At 37.2% G+C, this 26,581-nt stretch overlaps 1 protein-coding gene across 3 annotated transcripts; it reads right to left on the reverse strand.

Annotated features, from left to right (window-relative positions):
• Window positions 1–1,527: 1,527 nt before the first annotated feature.
• LHX8 (LIM homeobox 8) lies at window positions 1,528–25,856 on the reverse strand. Of its 3 annotated transcripts, none has more exons than XR_013159073.1 (9): window positions 25,571–25,856; window positions 23,477–23,563; window positions 22,943–23,104; window positions 19,076–19,197; window positions 16,824–17,044; window positions 16,170–16,273; window positions 11,587–11,682; window positions 6,178–6,291; window positions 1,528–2,303 (listed from the first exon to the last, which is right to left on the reverse strand). XR_013159073.1 is itself a non-coding variant. In XM_077119498.1 (9 exons), the coding sequence occupies exons 1-9, from the start codon at window positions 25,649–25,651 to the stop codon at window positions 2,227–2,229; spliced, it is 1,134 nt and encodes a 377-aa protein (XP_076975613.1). In that variant the 5' UTR covers window positions 25,652–25,856; the 3' UTR covers window positions 1,528–2,226. The 3 variants fall into 3 exon arrangements, 2 of the variants coding, with proteins under 2 accessions (XP_076975613.1, XP_076975614.1); XM_077119498.1 differs by having other exon boundaries at window positions 6,178–6,361; XM_077119499.1 differs by lacking the exon at window positions 25,571–25,856 and adding an exon at window positions 25,313–25,334 and having other exon boundaries at window positions 6,178–6,361.
• Between the last annotated feature and the right edge of the window lie 725 nt (window positions 25,857–26,581).

Consider the following 26,581-nt stretch of genomic DNA (forward strand, 5'->3'; position numbering starts at 1 on the left):
GTCTTTGCTAGTCCAACAATAAATGTTTTTCTTTTTTCAACCCTCACAAAAGCTGTGATCATCCCTACTTTCAAGGAAGTATTGTGTTTACATGCTTATACTGAGTATTACTAGCATAGAAATACTTGAACTCTTCCCTAATGTAAAGTTTTAAAATTAGGACCTTTAGCCTCTACCAACAGAAAGGAGAATCTAGTCTTATGTTCGCATTATATGCAATATTTTAAGTATTTGACATCTATCTCATTTCATTATTAACTTAAGCAACTTTTTATGATAGACATATAAATCTCATAAATTATGAAAGACTGAACCTCTCTGTTATGGAAGTTTTACTCCAACTTTGGGCATCCTTCTTGAGAACTGAAAAGGGTAATCACGTGGTTTGTGAAAACTCTCTGGGGTGGTACACTGGTGGCTCAGGGGCAGAATTCTCTCCTGCTGTGCCAGAGACCCAGGTTCGATTCCCAGAGCCTGCCCATGCCCAAAAAAACCCTCTCTGTGCAGGGATTGAATACTCATAATCAGGCCCCTCCCAAGGTAAAGGATGCCAATTATATTCAACTGGAAAATGCTAGAAGCTGCTAACAGTCGAAAGCTTGGCTCGACTACAAGAGCTTTCCTCCACATCTGGTGAAGGTAAAGCTGACCTCACCACTTCATGTCTGGGACAGACAGACAAAAACGCAAGGACATCAGCATCAACCTCACAAGATCAGATAGAGGACTGTTGGCCAAGGCTTTTGTTTTCAGTCAAAGGAAATTTAACAGGAATAGCAGGCTAAAAAAAAAAAAGTAGAAGCAAAAATTACAAAACATTCCCACGTGAAACTTAGGTTTGTTGCTTCTGATTTAAGGCAGATAGTAAGTTACTTACATCCACGTGATTGTTTTCTGCTTGCATTCATGATTACTAGAACAGAATTACAAATATTCCACTATTACTTCCAGTCTTTAGCCAGATGTGAATCTGCTAAGTTAAACAAAGACTTAAGATTCTCAAACTTTTTCCATTACCTTTTACCCCCTGGATGTCATATGAAAGACAAGAACTGATTAAATTCTTTAAATCCAAAAATTAATGAGGGTGGCATTATTCACTTTCATAATTCAGAGGTAAGAGTTCACTGCCACATAGGATAAAGTTCTGAGGTTTAGGTTTCAGCTCTCAGAAGCACAACCCCTAAAGGGTGTTCATTACCAAGAAAACACAAAGAGTCTCTACTCTAGGAGGTTGCTCTTAAACTTTGATATACTTTTAGTTCTCCTCTCTCCTTGAAGAAATATATTCTTAGGACTCATATTTCATTTCCAGTTTGGAATATTACAAAGGTTATTTTAAAAAGTGCTCTGTCATTTCTTTCACATCAATTTTATTAGTTAGTCCAAAAAAGATTATTTGCGAAATTAGATGTTTTTACATGATCTTTTGTAGAGCAGATGCAATCATCTACAAATTGTTTCTGATTAAAATGTACAAATAACACAGTTCAAAACAAAGTGTTTTTTTTTTATTATTAAGGATGTTATATTTTAAGGAGACTAAAAGTCAACTTACTTGCTGAAAACCCAAAAAAGACAAATTGGTTGAATTTTCACAAGAATGGAAAATGTTTAATAAACTTAGAATGGTGGGCTTATTAAACCATAGTGTTATTTACAGCCATAATGTATCAACCACAAACACAATAATGTGTTTGCATGGCATGCTACAACAGAAGCTTTATTCAGTTCATTCAGAAAACAATGGCAAAATAAATTCAGTTGCAAATTCACAGATACAAGCTTCAAAGTATAAAGTCGTATATAACAAAAAATACAGGTAATATTTTATAACAATAACTTACAGATACAAACTAATGATAAACTACAATTTCACAAAGGATTGTAAACATTTTGCACACTTGTCAGTCCTTTCTTTTAGGCAAAGTGCTCTTCAGATGACAAATAAATTAACAGATACATATTAGAGCGAACTATTTCCAGACAATACAAAAAAAAGTTTTGATTTGTTTTCTTCTTGTAAACATACGTTTTACAAAAAATGAAGAATCAATAAAAGTGTCTTGCAGGCCAACTAGAGATACATACCTGGGCAGCAAAATGATGTTGGAAATGCTTTGGGTGTTAAATAAAAAATTAACATTAATATCCTTTCAATGATATTTTACACATAATAAATGACAAGTTTATATCCTTAATCACTTCTATCCCTGAAAAAAGGAATTAGGTATGACTTATTGGCAGTTGTGTCATTGAATGGGGTAACAAGGGCTGGAGTCCAAGGGTTGTTGGTGAATGAGCTACAAAATAGAAAGAAATTTTCAGATCAGCTTAGTAGGGTGAAGAAAACTGATTTAAAAACAAACAAAACAAACAAGGCCATTTGCTTTCATTACTAATATAGCTGAGGGCACCAAGCTGTGCTCAGTCCACTGACCTCAGCAGAAGCATTAACTTATTCGGCACAGTGAAAATAAGATTAAACGAGAATCCAAGAATAATTTTCCTCCCAAATCTTTATTTGGGGTCACAAGCTTTTACCACTTTAATGTCCTCCACCCATACCCCATTCACTGCACTTGATCTTACAGCCAGAAAGAAACATGAACTTTGTCTGCAAAGATGTTCCTAGTTTTGACATGATGCTGTCGTATGATAAGCCCCCAAATTTCCATTTATTAATGCATAACTTCCTCCTCCATAAACATACTATCAAAATACATTTGACTCAGGCATCATTACAGCCTTTGATATGAAAACAAACAATATTAATGCTAATTTAAGTAGGGACAATGGTGCAGGCTCTGATTTTTTATTTAACCAGAATTAAAATAAATTTCCACTTTCAGAAGGGTGATGCTACTTCAAACCAACCCTCTCTCTGAGAACTACTAGGTAAACAGGACAAAATTTTTAAAAATCTGCGGAAGGAATCAGAAAGATACTAAGGTAGTGAAAACTTGCTGTCAAGTTCCAGAAGGGAAAGGAAAGAAAACAAAACTAATTTTCTTTCATGGGGTGAATGTCAATTTTAAAAGAAAAATGAATGCCTGAAAGGGTAAGAAGTTTAGCAAGGCTTTCACAGAAGTTAGATTTGACTGGGTGGTGGGAATAAACAATCAGAGCTCACTGAAGAGCAAGGAACCCTGATAAACCACTTTCCTCCTTTTGTTTGGGACCCCAAAAGGCTAAGTCCAACAAGTAGTGAAGTAGACATATGCCAGCCCTCGTGAGGACTGATGCTTGACTGGATTAAGCTAACCTGACTTGCCACCAGAAGCAAAACTAAATCCTCTCTGTTAGATGATATCAACCAGAGCCTTAAATTATTGTTACAGTTTTCCATGCTCAACATCTGATATGCGGAAAGAAATAATCCTACAAATAAGAAGATGTGCCTTGACCAAAGACAGGCTTACAAGAGATTCAGATATTAGAGCTATCATTAGAAATGAACTTTAGTAAAACTATAACTAATATAACAACAACTGAATAAGGAATAAAGTGACAAGATAGATCATTTTAGTACAGAACTAGAACCCATGCAAAAGAATGCAATGGAATTGTAAAACTGAAAAATATGGTAACTGAAATTCATAACTCAATGGATAAGTTTTACAGCAGATTAGATGTAAAGAAAATTAGAGAACTAGAAAACAGGTCAGAAGACATTATCAATTGAAATATGAAGGTCCTTTACCTGCAAATATGGAAAAGAATGAAAGAAACATATGGGAAATGGCAACAAGATGTAAAAAAAAAAAAAAAAAAAAAAAGGGCAGTTAGTGTCCCAGAATGGAGACAGAGAAAGCGACAAAAACAATATATGATGGGACAAAAACTTAGACTTTTCCATAATGGAAGACATCAAGCTACATATTCAAAAAGCACATCTAGGCATATTATAGTAAAACTTCTGAAAATCAAATACAAAGAGGAAAGCTGCAGGGGAAAAAAGGACTTTCAAAAGAGTAAGAATAAGAGCTGACTTTAACAATAAAAAATGGTGTCAGATCAGCAATCCATATGTGAAACACAGAAACAATGGAAATCAGAAGACAATGATATTGTATATTCAAAGTGCTGGAAGAAAATAACTGGTAACCTAGATTTCCACATCCAGATAAAATACCACTTATAACTGAATCAAAACAAAAATATATTTAGGAGTAAAACTAACCAAAGGATGTATAATAGCACTATACAAAAAACTCTAAAACATGAGAAAATATAAAGATGACCTAAATAAACTGAAAGACTATCTTCATGGTGTGGAAGACAATATTAAAAGTGAAGTTTCCTACAATTCTTAATATACATTTAATGCAATACACAAATGTAATATAGATTTACTGTGATAGATTATATCAAAATCTCAATAGTTTTTTTTTTTTTGGTGGAATTGACAAGCTAGTAAAATTAATTGAAATGGACCAAGTATAGGCAATACAACTAGAATAAGAACATAGAAAGTCAGTGGATACTAACAATTATAGATCAAGAACAATTAAAGTGGCTAGGTACTGGTGCAAGGATGAACATACCAAAGAACACGACAGAGGTAAAAATTGACACGTACCATATCTGGACATTAGATTCATGTCAAATGTCACATATGACATTCACAGAGCAACTGAGAAATTAGTATTTCTCATCAACATATCAAAAAGCCTCTTTCTCCCTATATATCACACCACTCACAAAATTCAATTCCAAATGAATTCTTCATCTAAATGTCAAAGACAAAGTATCTAGAATATACATGGTAGGAATATCCTCATTATCTTTGGATGGGAACAATTTCCTAAGCAGCTCATCAAAAACGGACTATTAAGGGAACAAACTGTTATAACAGGCTACATTAAAATTAGGAACTTCTGCTCATTAAAAAAATTAAAACATGCCCTTAAGAGAGGAGAAAAAAGGCAAGCCACAGAGGGGAAAAGGTATTTGCTACATATAACCAGAAAATGACTTATTTTTATGCAGAATATATCAACAACTAACACAAATCAATATGGAAAAAAACAATCCAGACAAGCCAATAGAACTACAGGCAAAAAGTAGGAATAGGCTCTTCACAAAAAAAGTATCTACAAATGCCTGGAGAAAAAAATGCTCACTCTTATCAGTCAACAGGGAAAAGCAAATTAAAACAATGCGTACACATCAGATTGGCTCTAAGTGAGAAGGCAGACCATACCAAGTATTGGCAAGGATATGGAGCACCTTGAACTCTCATATAGTGATCAAAGTGTAAACTGGTTCAACATCTATAGAAAACTGCTTGGTTATCTACTAAATTTGTTTACCCTACTACCCTATGTTCCTTTCTCAAGTACTTATCAAATAGAAGGGTGAATTGGTTTGCACCAAAAGGTACGTACAATATCATAAAAGCCCAACTGGGAAAGAATGTGAATGTCTATCACCCATAAAATGGATGAATTGCAGTATATTCCAACGGTGGAATTCTATGCAACAATGAAAACAAACCATTGATTCTTGCATCAATACAGATGATGCGCACCAAGTAACTGAAAGACGTGAAAAGCACAAGAATTCATCCTCTATAGTTCATTTATATAAAGTGCTAAAACAGGCAAACCTAAAACACAGTTTTAGAAGCCAGGACCATGTTACTTTGAAAGAAGAGTTAAATGATTAGGAGAGGGAATGAGAGAGGCTTGTGGTGTGCTAACTATGTTCTACTCCATCTGGGTAGTATTTACATGGATATATTCATTATAGTAATATATCAAGCTGTATATTGATTGTGTAAGCAATTTTCTCTATTTATGTTTTGCTTCAATAAAAAAAATTTAACAAAACTCAGTAAAACCCAATGTGAAAATCTAAATGTGGAGTTAATACTTCCTCTGACCAAAGGAAGATATAGTATTTAAATATTTATCTGATGAAAAGTAAAAATCAAGCACTAAAGGTCATCATTATCAATATTTGTATTTTAGCCAAAAAATGGATGTTGAACTTGTTCCTTAAAATACTGTCACAGAAATCAGAACACTGGATAATTCTACTTTTTATTGCATCTATCCCACCACTACCATCACCATAATTTTAAGTTACTACTGAGGCAATATTTCAAAATATGAAGCATGTCAATAATCTAATATCAGAAGTTATCAGTTAATGATTGCTTGGGATACCTACCATCCATATAACTATGTAGCGCAGTTAACATCGTCCCATCTTGGGGCACGTAGGCAGAATAAGCCATTTCTTCTAACATGGGTGGAGACAGCCTGGAAGGTGGGACTGCTGTGACTGGGGCAGAGGAGGAGTGGTTAGGACTGACGTGTTTCTTGTGGCGTGCTCTACAATTCTGAAACCATACCTGAGAGGGGAGAAGAGTAATGCAGCTATGTCACACATCAGCTTCTGAGTGCTTTACCAACTCAGTCTAAAAATTACTCTTCAGCGTAAGTACAATATAAATCTAAATAAGCTTTTTAAAAATTTTGTAGACAGAAGGGAAACATTTTAGCCCAAATCACAATGATCATTTTCTTTGGTCAAATAATAGCTGTCTGGCCAACTATATGCTAAAACTAGCATCTTCCAAATAAAAGAAAAAAGGCTCAAGAATTTCAGAAAAATCTCCTTGGTTTTTTACTACTGGCATTTGGGACAAAAAGAAAAACATAAAAATCCCCTCAATCAGAAGTTACAAAAAAAAAAAAACTACTAAATGTATTCTTAGACACCTGCTGGACTTGCTTCAAATCCTTGTTCAAATGACTAAAATCCCTACTGAGAATTTAAAGCTTTCTACAGACCTCTTTGATTTAGTTATTCCAGACACATTTTAAACCTGCTGAGTTCAATTTCTCTTAGAAAATACATAGGCTATTAACAAAGAAATGTGTCAAGCTCAAGCCCATACTAAGAAAAAACTGGTAATATTTCAGTAGAGTAAAATCCAAACGCATCTCTTAGTGAAACAGTTTACAAAATGTAAGGAGCTAACCACATATTGTCTATTCTATCAGAAATAAAGGAAGCAAATTCAGGGCAAGCTGGGAGTGTACCTCTAGGTAACTAGCCTACCCACACTGATCCCAGTAAATAATCTTCCTGTGTTTGAATTCCCTGACGTTCATAAAACACAACTATTAATACATCATTATATCATGAAACATTCTACCATTTATTTCTTATTACTCCAAAAAAAATCTGTCATGATAAGAAAGAGACATGGAGGGATTAAAAAAAAAATTAAGGGAATAAGATCATTTGAAATCAAGGGAGAAGACTAGGGTAAGGTCAGGGCATTAGGTCTTTGTCCAGGGACTGATGGGTAGTTATTTGACGGCAAAAGGGAATAGGGGATGATTAAAGTGCAACAGAAGGAAGCTGGAAAGAATTAAAATGAAAAAATTAGTCTAATTTCAAAGACATTTGAAATGTCTTGCCCTTGGGTCTCAAAAACAGAAGACTGGGAAAGTATAAACTCCAGTAAGTGAAACTAAAGGAATGAAACCAATGACTAATTATAATTTAAAGGGTGTAAACAGCCCAGTAGCAAGCGGCTGAAAGGTGGCAGGCAAGGAGTGTTTCAGGAGTAGGACAATTGGGCTGTAGACTTGGGCATATGTCAAGGAAAATGAGCGGGAAGTCGCCTTCCCCATGCTCTGCAGAGTTAGCTGTACTGTTAAATACCTACACAGAGATCACAACTCAAAGTTTCCAGCCACAGTTTTGCCCACTGGCTCTGTTAACAAAGGTACCACTGCTGCCACAACACCCACACAACCAAGCTTATAAACTCACAATTTCTCAACTTGCAAGAGAGACCTACATGTACCACCTGCCTTTTCTGCTGTGCCCAGGAGATGTTCTAAAGGATTACTTATAATCTAGTACATACGGCGCCACGGTTTCCAGGGCTTTTTCAGATTCTTTTTTTTTTTTTTTTTTTTTTTTTTGGTCTCCAATAAATTATATGTTTAGAGAAACATACTCAATTATTAAAAAACAAACAAACAAAATATCCCATCTTTTGACTGAATAGAAAAATAAAGAATCCCTCAACTTTGGAAAGTAAATATAAAGTAGGCAGGAGGAATAGCAGAGTAACTACCTTAATATTAATTCAAATAGTTCCTTGGCAAGATCATCTACAAGTAACTAGGCAGAAAATGGCTTGCAAACACAAGTTGTCACGTAATCTGCACAGCAAAATATAGCTGACGATTCCGACAAGACAAAACTTTTTACATGAATGCTACCTAGCTCAGAATTCAGTTACAAGTCCTTTTTAATCTCCTCACTGACTTAAAATTTCCTTTCTGCTCTGCAAATCTCAAACAAGAGTTAAAATTTCATCTCAGCAACCTACATTAAAATTAAGCCCTTGCCTTTTAAGTTCTGAATCATAAACAATATAAGATGAAAACAGATCATTCTACTAAAGGAAAGAGTAAAATGAATCTCTTAGAAAACTCCAAGAACCAAATACAAGAATTCAGTGTATGAAAATGATGAAATTTTAAATTATTGGAAAGTATGGCTTAATTCATGATTTAGGGAAAACTGGCTAAGCATTTGAGAGAAAAAAATAGATAAACCCCTACCCCTATGCTAACAAAATTCAATTCCAGAGATATTAAAGTTTAGATATAAGTACTTAAAATCATAAATGTTTAAGGAAACAAAAGCCAATACTGATATTTTCTCTAGGTGGAGAAGCATGATGAAATCTAAAACTACCAAAGATTGAGAGCTCTGAATATGTAAAAATATAAAAGTTCTACGTGGAAAAAATAAAATTAAAAAGAAACTGATAAACCATGAAAGCTCCACATAATAGATTGGATTAAACATCCATAATAATCATTAAGATGGAGATAAAAGAAGTAACCCAATAGAAAAAAAATGGGCTATCAATATACAATTTTAACAACTACAAAATAATAAAAACGTGTTCAAATTCATGGCTAATAAAAGAAACAGAAATGAAAACAATAAAATTTTCTTTCTTACAACCAAATTAGGAAAGAAGACAAAATGACAGTATCATTTTCAGAATTTGCGTCAGCAGGGGAAAAGAGAATTTTCATGTGTAGTTGCTGGCAGAATGAATTATTATGAACTTTCTGGAAGACAATTTTTCTAATAGTCAAAAGCCCTAAAAAATGTTTTTAACTTTGATTCAAAGATCTCACTTCTAGGAAATTATCCTAAGTAAACAACAAGTGAATGCATACCATATTGGGTTTTTTGTTTGTTTTTTGGGGGGAGGTGCATGGTTTGGGAATCCTGCGTGCAAGGCGAGCATTCTACCATTGAACCACACATGCACTCTCATATTGCTTTTTTATAGCACTGTTTATAAAGGTGAAACATTGGAAACAAATTAAATAAGTTGTGCTATGCTTGATATTCATCCCATTAAAAAAAACAGATCTAATATGGAAGTGGGAAGTATATTGATTGAAAAACTAGCAGTATATTTTTATTCTATTTCTGTAATGTGTATGTGAATAATGATTATATTTGGATGCAGAATGCTAAAGAAAAATGAAATCACCATCTTTATCCTTTGACTTTGATATAATGGTGGTCTTTTATTTATGTTTCGCTAACCATACTTGTAGCTAGTAAAGGTAAGACTGTCTCCATGTATCAGGGCATCTTTTCTCCCTAGTTGTTGAATAATTAACTTTTTTGCATATTAGACTCTAGGCCTACTAATGAGAATTCTCTTTTAAGAAATTTTTGCAAAGTACTATGCCCAACACTAGGAAGGAGGCTGAGGCAGATTATGGTTGCTACTTTGAGATCACAGTAATTAATTCTTGTGAAATATTGTGAAAAGCTAAATATGTAGTCGAGACTACCACAACAAAGAAATATTTACAGTTTGAGACAGAGGAAGCTTCACTTCTCAGCAAAGAAAAAACTCACTTACTCCAACGGTAGCCCATGCCATTTTTGTAGCCTTTCATATTGAGAAAGTTCCTCATCCTGAGTGAAATCTGCTTTTTCCTGCATTCCCTTCCAGAGCACTGATTTTCTCTCACTGAACAACAGCCCTTCAAATATGTCTAAAGATATCTACCCTGAATATATCACCCACTCTTAATATCTCATAACCTTCTTATCTTCAGATAAATATCCTGGTATCTTTAATATCAGCCCATGATTTCTAGATTCTTCACAATCTTGGTGGCTGTTCTTTAAAAGAAACACACTTTTTGAAGTAATAGCTTGTGAATCCCTTTTTAAAACTGACATTCTAAAATAAACACAATAGCTTGGAATTTGAAAACTGTTGAGGTGGTGGGACTAACTGCCATCAACCTAAACTTCTGGGAATCTAGGTCTTTAAAGATGCTTTAATACAATCAGGTCTTACCTATCTTTTCTTTGTATCACCCCCTCCTTGAAACCACTTCCCTTCTTTGGCATCCAAGATACATCTATACTAGGCTCATTCCTTGATTCTGTTACTAAGTTCCATGCAAACAATACTTCTTAACCTGCTCTCTCCCTAAAGTCCATTATTCACTTTTTACTTTCTCTGATATATTTCTAAAGGATCTCATCCAATTTTACTGCTTTAGATCTCTTTGCTTTAGTACCCTTCATTCTTTCAAATACTTATGTACGTGCCCAGCTGTCACTATCACTGAATCCACAGAAGAAATAAAATAGAGTTCATCTCCCTTCACCTACCAAACCATCTTGACTTTAACATTTCTGCCAGTGACAGTATTCCCATGGATACTTCAAATTTAAGAGTCCTCCTTGACTACCCTCTGCTTCCTAATTTTAGTTTGCAAATCCTTTTTTTGTCTCCACAACATCCAGCACCTGTCATCAATGTGCAGCCAAAGTGCTTCTTGAATGAAGTATATAAGACAGCTACCCCAGGCAAGACTCTTTTGTAAACTCACTACTCACCTGGGAGTCTGACTGATCTGTCTAACTCTATCTAACCTCTCCCAACTCTAATTATTCCCATCTACTCTCATGAGTCCTTTCTTCCTAAAATCATTTATCACAGCTTTCTCCTGCTAAAGAAAGCACTGCATTCACAGGCCTCGCTGAGTTCAGCTCCTCCCATTTCATTTTCCACCATTTCTAAACATCAATCCTACACTCCAATAAATCTCTAACTCATCCTTCCCAAGCTCTGTTCACACACCATTCCCTGAATCTGGATCTGATATGGTGACCAACAACATTGCCTATACACACACAGGCGCACGCATATATACACCCACATGTACATACACGCAGTCGTGAAAAAGTAAATAAAAGCACTGGCTCCAAAACCAGATCTTGGTTTCAATCACAGTTGTCTTCTCAGCTTGGAAGACTTTAGGGTTGCTGTGAACATTGTATGAAGTAACGTGCAAAAAGTCATCTAATAACTGTCAGCCCAGTCCAACCAGACTATTTAACAAGCTTTAAAAGATTGATTTAGAGTGTGAAGAAACATAAAATGGGAAGCAAATTTTTGACATTTCTTCACAAAGAAAAATCATCCACACTCATAGAGGCCTAGAATTTGCATGCTTTGTATCTCTATTGGTTAACTTTTTAAATAATCACCTGTATCACACGTCTGCTCAAGCCTGTCCTTTCTGCCAGTTTCTGAAGGGTCTGTGCATCTGGGTTGTTGTCCTGAGCAAATTGTGCTTGCATAACCTGTTTTTAAAAAATGTAGGTGGTAAATAGCTAAAAATAAGAAGCTCAATCTGCATGTTGTTGGTGGGAGAGATAAGACATGCACAAGAAAATGTGATACATGTGTTTTATTAAATGAAAACCAATACAGAGAGGGATGCATAAATGATAAAAGATGCATATTCTGTACATTTACCAACAAATTGCTATGCTGATATCTTTAAAACATAATCCATTTCAGCATAAAATCTTATCTCTCAATTATACTGTTAAAAATAAGCTCACCTTTTATTTCTTCCATTTTTGCAACCCAAAAATGAAATGCATAAAAAAATTTCTCATTTACCATTTATATCATTTTTGTGAAGAAATGCCAGCATCAGAAAACTTAAAATATAAAAACCCTATCACATTATTCTCCAATCTCTACTGAACTAAAAACAAGTTCAGAGCTCTTAATTAATATTTACTGGTCTGCAAATAGTACAGTGCTCAAGGATGCAATCTAGTTTATTTAATGACTCTGTCATTAATTGTTTTGAACATCTGTTGTTTGAAAAGGGATATCTGGGTTCTTAAAAAGAGACATCCATCAACCTCTTGAGTAAGAATGTCCTGGGGTCCAAATATTTATGTACTGAAAGAGTTTTCAGGTGTTGCTGCTGTGAATCTTTGCAGTGGAACCACTAAGCTAGGTGCTATGAGATGCGACATGAAAAAAACCGTCCCTAGTGTCCATTTCCTGGGGAAAAGACAGTCATACCAATAACTATCTAAAATACAAGGCAAAGAGGGATGGTGAAGGGACAGAGTGCCAGAATAAAAGCAGAAGCCAAGGACTTTGAACTCTCTCAGAAAAGGGAATCATTACAAGGATAAAATGGGATACTTGAATTTTATTACTTGAGAGCCAGTCAATCAGGGGAAGTTTTATAAAATGTGAGGAATACATCATAAAAAATGAGGAAAGCAGAGTCTGGCATCCAAAATGACTGCTTGTCCTCAGGCATGAAATGGGGACAAAGCAACCTTTCTAAAGATCTTAAACACTGCTGGCTTCTCCACCCTTCCTACTAGGCAAAATAGCTGCCCCCTTTCCTGTCCCACAGGATGCACTTAAAGGTTTAGGTAGAATAAACCTTGACAACATGAGGAAAAGTGTGAAAAAACATGTGGAGAAAAAGACCAGCATTGTCCTGCAAAACTTTATTAGGCTTACAAATTATATAATTTTTTTCCAATTAAGTTCTCTCCAGTTACTCTTCTAGAATAAAGTATTCCTGGCATCCCTTCCAGCTATACTGTACCTATACACTCACTGTAAACAGCATATAGAATTTTGCTTAGAAAGGAGCAGAATCGACCAAAAACATTTACAATCTCCCTCAGTTTACTTCAGTCTTCCTTTCTTACTCCTAATGTGTTACTTTGGTATCTTACTGTTCAAATACAGGTGTATTTATATGTAGTCAAGCATGTAACAACTCAAAGCAAAAAAAAAAATATGTACAAATTATATTTTTTAAGTTTTCAAAGAGAAAAGCTGAAGAGATATTTGGGGATTTGCTCATAAGATCATTACTGATAATTTATTAAACAAATATAGCATTTGTTTTTCACAAATGCATTTCAAATTTACAAGTTTAACAATGGAATCAAATCACAATAAAGCAATTTCTCATCAAGGAATAAAGCAAAGTCAAAATCAATACTGATCCTTTAGAACTGGAATATAATGAAGGAAAAGTGCTCATTGACCTTGCTTTCAGTTTTTGGTCTTGCAGAAAACCCTCTTAATTTCTACTCAGTTTCTGTATTCTCCAGTCACTTATGCTTGAGAAAGCTACCCCTCTTCTCACAGGGTCAAGGAGTGAGCCTCTGCAGACACTCAGCATCTCTACGGCCAGGAGGTCTACATAAATACCACAAGTCTGAATACTAGCAGCTGACCCATTCACTCTGAAAGCAGATTAAAGTAGGTGCTACCCTGGGCATGTTAACATTAATAATCGTCAATCAAAAGCCTCCACCTACAACAAGCATGCCATCATATTGGCAGGAACTTCTTAAACATCACTTCTGCAAACAGAGGACAATATTTGAAATAGTTTTCTATCACATCCTCTGAATCAAGCTACTTTTTCTTCCCATAAATTTGTAGAGGAGAATTTCAGGAAATTCTCTCATTTATTCCTGCCACTTTAACTCTCCTCTATCCAAAGCAGGTACTTAAGGAAAAATTTTGACTCACTGGTCACCTACAAGATTCTATTATTTTGCTGAATTCAAGTACTACTTGAATGTATTCAGTTTTCTGGAAAGTAGGACAATTTGTCAAGGAAAGTAGAATGCCTGATTTATTAGAGACTCTGACAAAAATAAATTATTCCATTTTTTTAAATATCTACAACTATCCCAGGTTTCTGAATTATTAAAATCTCTTTGCACACAAGAATCTTGTCTCATTTGTTTCATTCATCCCTGGCATATGGTAAATGCTAATAAATATTGGAGAAATGAGGACATGTTTTGAAAGCATTTCACTTTAGCTTTCATTTTTAAAAGTATGATTCTGTTGTACATTTTTTAAAAACTTATGATTTAGAACAAATCTTAATACAGTAATGCCTGGCTTAAATATTTTATGCATATTTGTAATTTAAAACTATAAGGCAATTTACAAGATTCAGAACCTCACTTTTTGTTTTAGCAGCTGCGCCATTATGTGGCAATTTGTTAAGGGGCAGTTCCATGTATGGTCTCCTGGAGAGATCAAGCAAAATGAAAACATAGAGGTTTGGGATCAAATATTTTCTCTGCTATTCCCTGGGTGGCCTGCCTTGGGGGGTAGTTCCTGCACCTCTTGGATGAGGCTTCCCTCAAGCAACTGTTGCAAGAATTAAAGATGATGTAGATAAAATGCCTGGCATAGAACTTGGCTTACAAAGACCTTAACGCATATTATGTTCATTTATTTAATTAGCATCTATAACTACATTCCTTTGAGGTCATATATCTACCTAAAGTGGCTTCAAAATTCACAATTATAATTTTAATAATCTTTTACATTAAAGATACCAACTTTGTAATTTTCAAAATTATAGCCAGCATTTCATGGAAACAGCCTATTTCCAAAACAATATATTTATAATCGGTACTCTGTTTTAACCCAGACACATTTTAGCTAAGAGATATTTGCCAGGTCTCCCACATGTATTCAAATCTCCTAACTTAGGGTATTGTATTATTTTCATTGAAACTCAACAGGCACTCAGAAAAGCAATGTTCAAACAGATATTCCTTTAAATTACCTTACCTTTATTTTACTACTTATTGATCACCTGTTTATGCCTAAATTAAGAAATCCAAAACAGTCATCTAATGGAATTGTTTCAAATGGGTTTAGACTATAACACCAGATTATTTTCGCCATTAAATTCTCTTCAAATATTTGTGCCATGTCAAGGTTTTTTCCTAATCATTGTCAAAATAAAAATTTTCTTTTGAAATACATTTAGTATAGTCATCTTAACTACTGGCAGGTCTTAGAATACTGTGTGTGGCCTTTCAAAAAATTACTTTGATTTGTTTGTTAATACTGCATAATGTTAAGGTCTGACTAAGGTCTGAGCTAAATTAGATACTATGTATAAAGCACCCAGCAGTGCCTGGTATATGGGAGAACACAATAAATGTTACTTTACCTTAACTTAAAACAAATATTTCAGCCATATTAATCTTTTAGAAAACGTGATTTCATTATCTGAAAAAATGCCAGAAAGAACCATTATATATGTAGACTTTAAAAAAAGCAAGGAGCAATTATTTAATTATTTTCTTGATGATTTAAATAAAGCAAACATGACAATCATAGTTACATTTAGAACAGCTAACTGAAAATAATCCCTCCTTCTTCAGGGGATATAATCAACCTTTAACATAAAATTATAGAATTACTCCCTCTACCCTCTAAAAAACAAGAGAAGGTCTACTTGATTGGACACAGCCAGTAGGTTCCTGTTTATGCTGAGGCATATTTGATTCTTTCCTACTCAGAAAACATATAATCTAGTCCATTAGAAGGCTGACTGTGGTTTGTTAAAAGACCAACATATTAGTGTTCTATAGACCCACATGTGGTATATCTCCTTCTGTTAAGAGTCTCAAATATTTTGTCTTCTGTTGCAATTATAGGTAGTGATACAAATGCCTGGGTTAAACTGATATTATCAGGAAATCAGGACTGATCTACATTTGCCTCTACTTTGATGTTGATATCAACAGACCCCAGGGAAACAGCTTGAATGACTAACTCAAATCATGACTCTGAAAATACTGATAAAGTTTTAGAGCAACATGTCTTTATACATTCACCAAGTCAGTTTTCACAAAAAACACAGACTAATCTTTTAGAAAACATAAAAACGTTTTTAGGCAGCACAGAGACTGCTACAGAATTTTTGGGTGGGGAGGAGCTTCCAAAATCATAAATTCATTGTCAGGTCTACCTGGAGCTGATCTGCTGTAAAACTGGTTCGAGCTCTTTTTGCTGGTTTTGGGTGATTTACATCTTGCTCTGTGAGGAGGGCGCCTTCCACACTAATCCCATTACCTGTATTTAAAAAACACACCATACATGTTGAGAATTCAAATGGGTCTTCATGTCATGTAATAACAGGTTCCTTACATCTCTTGGCTTGGTGTGAAATTGTATGCATCTTCTAGATTACAAATCCCTTGAATTAAGTTTTAAAACAAACTACAAATAGGCTTTGGAAACAATATTTCATTTATGGGCTTGTATATTTAGTCAAAAGTGCAAGAAAGTTAGAAGAATACACCTAGGGACCTATCCTTAGGAAGACAAATAAAGAGAAACCATTGGTTACATAGAGAAAAGGAGAACCCCAATCCAAGGCTGCTTCTGTGAATATGGCACAAAGCAAGTACACATACCACAGGTTCTATGTAAATAAACAGATAATGTCTATCATTAATGGTGGAGTACTTAATGAATTTTTGCACAATCACATTCTGCAAAAAATAATGCTTTAAAAATAATAATAATAATAATTATGCTTTAAAGTAACCTTGGAGAAATAGGCTTTATCCCTGTATTCACTGCCCCAAAGGACTCAAAGATATGTTAAGTATATATTTACCATTTTCCACTTCTCTTTTTAAATTATCCAGCATGCAGTCATAATGCACTCTGCAGAGGACTTTCTCTTCCACCAAAGCAAACTCCTCTCCTGTGGAAAGTTGTCTTTTGCATGAGAAGCAGGCAAAGCACGCCAAATGATAGACATTTCCCTTGGCCCTCCGGACCCAGTCAGTAGAATGGATGTGCCTCCCACATCGAGAGCAGCGAGTTCCATACCTTCTATAGTGAACACAAGAGTAGGAGGCCAAGATTTTTAATGCTTGGTGAGACATTCATCAATCTAAGATTAACTAACATATTACTCATGGATTAATTTAAGTATTTAAATCCTTGGAAATGAAACAGAAATCAATTATTTTTCTAAAATCAATATGGTAAACAAGAAACGAGATAGTCACAAAACTTTGTCATTGTTACTTTAAGGGAACATAGGATTTTTTTTCTTTTAAAATAAATGGAATACGAATTTCAATATTTCTCATTTTGACAAATATCATTGTATTTATAAATTAAGCAAGAGATTCAAGATACACACATACACACCCAAATTGAAAAGCTGTAAGTACAAAAATAAACCAATTGAAGATAAACTTTTATAAATAATGACTTCTGAAAATCATGTTGAAATTATTTAAAAATGCTTTAAAGATCTTTACTTAAATGTCAAAACATTTAAACATTTAAAACTGATACTATCAAAGAATGAGTAACAACTTTTTAACTAATAGATGAGAAAAGAAAACTCTGAAATATTCCCTTTGGTTTAAAAAGCTATTGCATTGCTATCCACAGCAGGAGGGAACATATTATATAAAACTTTTAGAACATATCTGGACATTAAAATGCAGGTTAATCTTAACAAAATGCCAAAGTTACATGTAAATATTTCTTTTTTCTTCCAGTCCAAGTAACTGGACCCTAGTAATTGTTACTAGTCTCAGACATGGCATGGCATAATCAGGTCAAAACAAATTAGTACATGTGTTTGTGCTTATTCCTTTACATATATCTTTATGGTTATTTTAAGTTGTTTGTTTTGTTTTTAATTTCTCTGAAAAATAGAATACTAAAAATAAATTTCAAAATAAAATATGAAGCAACTTTAAAAATCCTAAAGAACTAGACTTTCAATAAATCTTTAAAACTAAACTTTCCATTGGGCTTTAAATCACTATTAAAAACATAAAATTAGCATAACTTTAGTGAGAGAGAAGAGACCAATTGCTACTAGTGTAGAAGAAATGGGAGGGTAAACTTTTTGATGAAAAATATACAGTTTAGGTAATTGTAAAATTTTCTGACTTTATAAAATAAAGGACTTGGGGTTTCATGAAATGCTTTAAATTACCTAGTAATCTTATTCAAATCACTAAGTAAACTCTGAAATAACTTTTTTAAATGGAATATAAACAACATAATTGGTATCACAAATTTCATTATGTCCTATTAATTTTTCTATTTCACAATGGACATTTTTTTTCATTTGGAAGTTCAGATAGGAAAAAAAGACGGTAATTTTGAAAAGCCATGCTTAAGAATGATTTCAATTTCTGGAAAGCTGTCCATAAAGAATTGAACTATATTTTAGAAGAAGCTTCACATCTGAATAACTATAAAGAGATCACACAGAGAAATCACTGCATTTAAAATTTTATCCTAATACAACCTCACAAAAAAAAGACCAAAGTACAGACAAAAGAAACAGAAGATTCTTAGGCAGAATAATTACACTTGGTGTATTTATGATTCTGGAATGGTACACCTTCTAGTTAATACAGTTTGCCAGAATCTCCAAACTGCTGGCATTTTATCGATATATCATTAGGGAACATTCTATATTGCAAACTAGTAAGAGCCTATAAAAAAACCTTGATTTTTTTTCCTCTTTGGTGATTTTACTTTATGTCACACATATGTTCAAAGAAGGGACATTGTCATATATTTCCCACTTTGTACCTAGGCACGGCAAAGAAGGGTCCCTGTTTTTAAAGCTAAAACTTTCAACCCCAAAATGAAAGTTATAGTTAAAATTAGTTTTAGATAGTTAATTCCTAAAGGAGGAAAATATTTACTTATTTAAATAACTATGAATAAATAGAAGTATCAATGCATTCTCAATTTGAAACCCATTATATAAGGAAAACTGACTCCAATAAATAAAACTGGAAAATAAAATTCATTTACAATATTCTCTTTGCATAACAATTTCTTGGAGTGTCTATTTTACTAAGAAAAAGTTTCATAATATACCTGAAATAATCAAGTTTGCAGAAGATGTCTTTATCTTTGATGTAACAGCTAGTATGTCTTCCTAAGGAGGTTCTGCAGACACTGCAGGAGAGACACCGGACATGCCAGCACAGGTCATTCACCTATGAAGGGAAGAGGGGCAGGTGGAGAATACAATAACATATTCTTAATGTTACACTTAGCATTCACAGGGTTTGTGCTTTAGTCAATTTAAAAAGCTGTTCCCTTCACATCTGAATGTGTGCTGGGAATGTTGTTATCCAAAAGGTGCCCTTTACATAAATGTTCATCTGCATATGTTCTCTTTCAGATTCCAACCACAAAATCACACTAGCATATACCACATTTTGTGTTTAAAGTCATTTTATTCCTTTGAGGAATTTAGGCTTTTTTCCCCCTTAAATCAAACCTCTATGAAAACAAGGAAAATTCTGATTACTTTAAAGTCCTAAATACATTTCACCCAATTCTTCCCAATCATGGAACCTGGTAGCTAAGGACATGAAACTACACACCTTCTCGACCCACTTCTTGGTGAGACAGCTATAAACTCTGGGCCAGTTAAAGACAAGAAAGGGGGAAAGAAACTTTGTAAGATAAATACTTACCTTTATAAAGAAGCCATGCAATCCATTTCCCTCACGAAACAGAAATTGCTAAGGTAGATTTAAACATTGATATAGCAGAAGCCCTGGCTCCCTACTAACACTGAACAGCTGTGCAGAAACAATAGACTCAAGGAGTAAAGTACTGGTAAACCTACTTAATAATCTGATTACTGGAGAAAATATAAACTTGTTATAAATAGTTCTAAAAAGGCACCCAAATATTGTTTTCCATTTATATTTCAAGTATTTGGGCATAAAATGGTGTTTAATAAAGCACAGCACATCATACTTTCTACAAAGGAACATGAAATACTGTCAATTCAGGGAACATATAATTGCCCTCACTTTAAACTGTTGGTATCATATTTAAACTGCTGCTATCATAAGCATCACAACTTGAGCTTTCGAAAACATAGATATGTATTAGACTGAACTTGCCCACAACACAGACTCTTGAAGTTTACTCTTGTTAAATGGACACAAAAAAGAAATTTATATTCAATTAAATTTCATGTAAAAGTACAGCAGTGATGCAAAAAACACCAATTACACTCTACAAATTATCTTAACCTAAAAGAAGAAAGAAGGCAATTTGTGAAATATGGCTTCTGCTACACTATTTCATAAAAAAGACTATCTGCCTACTGATTCTATTAAATTAGAACTATTGCTCACATGTTTTTCAGTGATGTGAAATAGAAAGGATACTTACAGAAGCTGAAAGAGAAGTTTCACTGGCTTCTATTTACAATTATGTGCCCCTTCCAAAAACATTCTTGAAAGTATTATTTCTGATGGAATTTTAAGTTTTTATCTTGCTACCAAAGAACTATATGCTCATTCTGAAAAGTAGCAAAGTAATAATAGAAAAAAAGAAATTCAAGGAAACTGGAACAGAAACTATTAACCCTGGTGAAATGATCTCCCAGAAATGAAGCTATATTTTCATTCTATTTTTTCTTAAAATGGCCTAATTATGATAAAGTTTACAAGTACAGATTCCCTTAGGGCCTCCTGCATTTCGATCTTATCTAGGCCTTTTTTTGTTTTTTGTTTTTATTTTAAAGCAAGGGCAGACTGCAGCTTCAGGGCAGAGCCATAAACTGCCTCTGACTCTGTTAAAGCCAGGTTTAATGCTTGGTCTGCCACCTTTTCTTCAAGGTATACTTTACAGAAAACAAACCAAAAAAACTCAACACCTTAGTCTTCCATTTATTTGCCAGAGAGGAAAATAAGACGAAGAAAGAAAATTCTGGAAAATGGAAACCTCTCCCAATGACTAGTATTGATCTAGTCTGTAAATGCCTAAGTATATGACTAGAACCAAGCCAGAAAACACACCCAAACAACAGGGCACTAAAGTGTTACATCCATCTTATTCTTCTCCTACGTTATGCTCTGTCTTCTTTTATCTAGATAGTGTTTTTCTATATAAACCACAATATCCTCAAATACAATAACTATAGGAGGTCTAACAACCAATTTTTGCCAGAGAATCAAGTTGATTTCAAACTTACCTGGAAGAACTCAAAATGAAAACAAAACAAAACAAAACCACCTCAGAGCTGTTATGCAACCATATCATGTTAGAACTAATATCCTCATATGTATAAGAAGTAGTGGAACAGACTGAAGAAGGGTTTAATGAGAGGGCTCCAGTTACGACAAAGGAGAGCTTTACATAAATTCACTTAAATGTTTTATATAATACAAATAGATATGAAGTGTTAGATCTATAAATACATTATACATAAAATGAACATCAGAAATTATCTCAGAGGTTGTATTAGGCCACTTGGTCATAATCTTTTTTCTATTATCTTCTCTGCTGTGAAGTACTAAAACTTTCATAGATCCATTCAGAATCATTCTTAAAGACCCTGCTAATCATTGAGAGGACACAATGAAAACGAGAAGCTAGCTTTGATGTAAAAATGATTTTGAAATATCCAAAATGCTCAGGTCTAGAAACATGGCAAATGGAATATTGAGAACACAAATTTAAAGAGAAAGTCATGCTAACTTGCCAACTTGAGCAATCCACCACCAAATAAAGATTAATTTAGTCATTTTTAATCTTTTCACCAAAAATTCAGTGCTTTATCTGGATTGTATCTGCAGTGTATCATTTCCAAATTACAGATGAAGCTTTACCCGGAGGTGGAAACTAAAAGAAAGCCATCAATTTGCATTTTGAATTCGTATAATCTCCTTAATTGATCCTTTTGAAAAACAAGGGAGAGAAACAGAAATTGAACTGGTTTGCTACTAACTCAAAGTAGGAGATACCATTATTTTGAAAACTGGTTTAAAAAAAGCTATTGAAGTTGAAGGAACATGGTATTAGGATTAAGTCACATGAGAGCATGATGCTGCCTCAATGACATGGATAACTGTGACCTGACAGATTTTTCCATCCCAAAATTCCCCACAATATTTTAAGAGAAAAGTTAAACAAATTAAGACAGACAGCCATTAAGTTTGACAGACTGAAATCACCACTTGAAGCACACTTCATCCCAGGCTCTTTTTTTTTTTTGGTCTAACTTTACATCAATTTCCTTTTTTTTTTTTTCTCCAAGCACTGGAGATGACACAGAAACAACGTTGTGTGCCCTTCAAGTATTAAATTTTAATAAGAGCAGGAAGATGCTGAAAATGGTTTTTAAAGACCTATGAACTTCTGCCTTGAAAAAGCCTCAGGAAACGGTAAATCAAGAAAACTATGTTTAAAAAGAAAAAAAAAGTTGTCTAGAAAGCATCCTTTGAGGCATTTTACAGTAGTTCTCACCAAAGGAAACACCTGAAAGGGTAACTGGTTGACATCACGTAGTGGGTATTATTCAGGGGTTGAAGAGGAGGCAGTTTGGGGAAACAAAGACCTAAAGGAAGGCATAATCCCGGCCTCAGTAAAAATGATCATGCAGGCTCGTGTTTCGGAATGGGTAAGGGTTTTCTCCTCTTCGATTTCGCTACAAGTCGGTTTTTTATTTCAGCGCATGCACCCGGGGACCCTGCACTTCTAGAACAAAATGTGTCACACACAAGTTGCTTTGCAACAACGTGAGAGATTCTAAGTTTCCTCTGACACTCTTCCCCTCCGCAAGGGTTATCGTAGACTGTGTCGATTTTCTGAGAAAAACTAAAACCTTGAGCGATAACTTGAGCGGAAATCTGAGGAAAAAGTTAATTTTGTCTCGGGAAAAATTCCCGGGATACCCCGCTCCCCTCGGGCTTAGCGCCCGCGGCACCGCCCTACCTTCAGCAGATACTTGTCCACGATCTCCAGGCCGCAGCTGTTGCACACACACCTTCCAGGGGGGCAGCCTGAGCCCGAGGCCATGGAACGGGGCGAGGACGACGGGGATAGTGGGGCCGAGGAGGAGCACGAGTCCTCGTCCCCCGCTCCGTCCGGGCTCACCTGCAGGAAGCCGAAAGACTCGGTCGCGGGCGGTCCTAGACCCCTCCTCTTCTTTTACATCCCACCGCCCCCTCCTCCCTTCCCCAGGGCCAGCCCCTGGCTCAGCGGAGTCTCGCTTCTCCCCGTCTCGCCGGGTTCAAGGTCTGGCCACGCACGGGCCAGGGCCGCCGACCTCTGACCTCGAGGGCCCCCCTGTGCCTCCCGGCCCAGCCCAGCCGGTCGCACTGGCCGGCTCTGTTTCTCACTCGGCCCCGCCCCAGACCCTCCCTCCACCGGTTCCCCGAGGGGCCCGTACAGCTTGGGAAAGAGCGCGGGGCCAGCCGCCCCTCGTGCCGCGCCGCCTCCCCAGCGCCCGGGGTCCGGGCCACTCACCAGTTCCCCTTCCCCTGCGCCTTTCCGGGTCCTCCCGGCCGCCAGGGCTGTGGTCCGCCCGCACTCCTCCGACATGAGCTCTGGGCACTGCGGGATGGAATTGGGGGAAGGTGGGGGAGAAGCAGACTAGAAGTTCAAGGCGAGCTCGAGCCTCGGCCTCTCAGCACTCACGGCGGGCTAATGAAGGCCCTCAGCGCGCCGGACTACGCGTGCAGTCGTCAGGGCGCCCGAGCGCCCGAGCCCCAGCGCCGCGGGCGAGCGCGCAGCCTCCCTCCGCTGCCGACTGGCCAGGCGAGCCCCGGCGGCGTAGCCCCAAGCGCGCAGCCAAGCGGCCACCCGAGAGCCGAGGGCTCGCCCCGCGCGCTGCGGCGCTCCCGGGACTCCAGGTCCCCAGTGCTCACCGGAGCACGCCCGTTCCCCGCCCCCCGCCGGGGGTAGCAAGTTAATAACAATCATCCCGGCACAAAGCGTTTTCTTTCTAGACGTCAATCACAGCAGAGCCGGGATCACCCGGCTAAAGGAGGTGCTGGGGGGAGGCGGAGTGGGAGAGAAGAAAAGAGGATTGAGGAGGAGGTGGAGGAAGAAACTTGATTTCTTTAATAACCGCAATTAAAAGAACAAGACACATATATATTTTTTTAAAGGGGGCTTTTTGAATTGGATAGCCCGAAAGGTGAAGAGGTTTAATAGGACACTTGAAAGCTAATTACAGCGGGATTTAAGGAGCCTGGTGTTTGTTCTGATGACAATTTGAATGAAAATGCTTCAGATTAAACCGAGCCAGCAGCTCTTTCGTAAACTTACAGCAATTAGAGCCGCGAGTGATTTACACTCGTTTCTTTAGGTGTAAATTGCCTCTTATTGCTCAGTAAGTCAACATTTCAGCTACTAAAGGATTATTTTTAACCAGCGCAAAAAGCGGGTCGAATAATGGAAAATATCCAGCTGAATTTAATTTGCGCTATTAAAAAAAAAAAAACTCACCCAACCTCAATCAAAACGTCTTAAAGCAACTACGGCGCGTTACTGAAGTGGTGTTTCCAAGCCTTTTCTGGAGTTTTATTCTTAAACGAATGCGCAGCCTGTCTGGGCTTATTCTGCTTTCGTTTACGAAAACTCTAGCTTGGAGTGGGTGGAAAGTACCAGAACTCGAGCGGCCTACATCTCTGTATCTGACACTTCGCCTTTCTCTTTCCCTCCATTCCGTAGCCAGGCAAGATCCCGTCCGAAGCCGGGGGTCTCCAGGACCCTCTGGCCGCACACGGGTGTGCTCCCTGAGCGGTACCCAGCGCAGCTGCACGGATGACGCATCCTCGCAGACACAAAAGGAGTTTAAGAAGTAAAGCCAGGCTTTCCCCCGGCGTTGCCGGCCAATGTCGACGCAAGCACAGGCGGTGGCGCCCCGTAAGGGTACCGCCCGAGGCCCCCCAGACAGGCTGGAGACAATATTTAACTTAGAAAGGGAGACGCCCACGTGTCCTGCCTCAAGAGTGAGGGGACAGTCTGGCAGTTTCCCCATTTTACGCAGGTGAACAATGTAACCGTTGTGTACCCTGGAGGTTGCTTATTTGGGCATTTTAAGTAAAATGGCCCTCCTGGGGAGGCCTTCCCGGAGTCAAGGCTCCTCGGGTCTCCCGGCGGGCTCCGCGAGTAGCACTGAGCGCCCAGCGGCGGGAGGTTTGCCCTTGGCCGGTAGGCGACGGCCGGCGGCCGGACGCTCAGTGCCGGGTCTCGATTAGATTCCCCGCCCCCGCCCCAGCCGCCGTCCTGTCCTCCCCACCCGCTCCCCCCGACCCCCACGACCCCCGTGGTAAACAGAATAAAAGCACGACTCACATGGACCCGAAACGTCTTAGGCTTTAGGCTTCATCTCCCAAATTACAGTCTCCATGCCTCAAGTTAAGTGAGTTTGTGGGGAGGGGCGAGGGACAATGATTACTAACTAACACTACTACGTAACAACAACAACAAAATGCCAGGTCCAAAGAGGAAACCGTTACAGGTAATTTCTAGACCTCATTTGGGAGTCCAAACAGCTCGCGTTTCAAAGAAAACTGCGATTCAGCTGGTCTGGCCGGGCGTCGGCTCGCTCACCTTCTCAGGGGGAACTGCCAGCTCCGGCACGTCCTTTTCTTCTAGTTTACACACAAACATCTGATCGCTCTTCCAATACATGGCACTGCTAGGGCTGCTTATCACATACCAACTCCAGAGGGTCGGAGGCTGTCGGTGACTGCCGGACTCCCCACGCCCCGTCTCCCTCCCCAAAGTACTAATAAAAGCTGACACACAGAAGGGTAAGAATGCTATGTCAGTCTTCCTCCAAAGAGACCGCTATAGCCGCGGCCAGTCTCTGATAGATTGGTCTTAAGATCCCTTTCCCAACTTCACTGAGGTCTCTCCCTCCAGGAAAAGGAAAAAAAAGTTTTGCTTTACAGAGGGTGGAACCTTGCATAAAGGGAGGGAAGAGGAGTGTGGGGGAGAGTCTTTTCCTAGAGGAATAGCCTCACCTCCTTACGGAAAACCCGCCTTCTCTACATATTAAGATCTTTATCAGGACAAGTCTAGTTATTTCAGGTTTAATATTAAAGGAAGAAAAAAAACATTGAGATGGCCTGCAAACTTTTGGTTCTAGAAAACAAACACACAAACAAAAAAACCCTGTTCTCTGCATTTGCCTTGGCTTTCTAACTTGTTCACCAACCAAAACCTAAACAAAGATTCAGGTTACATCTCTTTCTGCAGCAAGCAGAAGAGAAAGCGGAGGTCTGGGTGCCTTGAACATTGTAGTCATTCTCCTGAAAAGCACAGCTCTCCTGTCTAGCGGAGGAACGCAACCGCTCCCTGACAGCCTGGGGACTGGCTTATCTAGCGGTTCGTGCTCCCTTTGCGAAACGTTTTCTCGTTAAGATAAAGAAGGAACATCTGAGCAGCACACAAACTTATGATTTGCGACTAGATTTGAAAGCAAGGCTACAAGAAGGACAAAAGTATGTTGCTAATGAGTATTGCTCTTTCATCTGCTAGACGGAATGTAAGCCCTAGAAGCAGCCGGCTGTAGTCTCAAGTTTTGGCTGGAGGTTGGGGAGGTACTCAGTATGCGGT

This window comes from Tamandua tetradactyla, chromosome 11 (genome assembly GCF_023851605.1).
Source record: "Tamandua tetradactyla isolate mTamTet1 chromosome 11, mTamTet1.pri, whole genome shotgun sequence".
Lineage (NCBI taxonomy): Eukaryota > Metazoa > Chordata > Mammalia > Pilosa > Myrmecophagidae > Tamandua > Tamandua tetradactyla.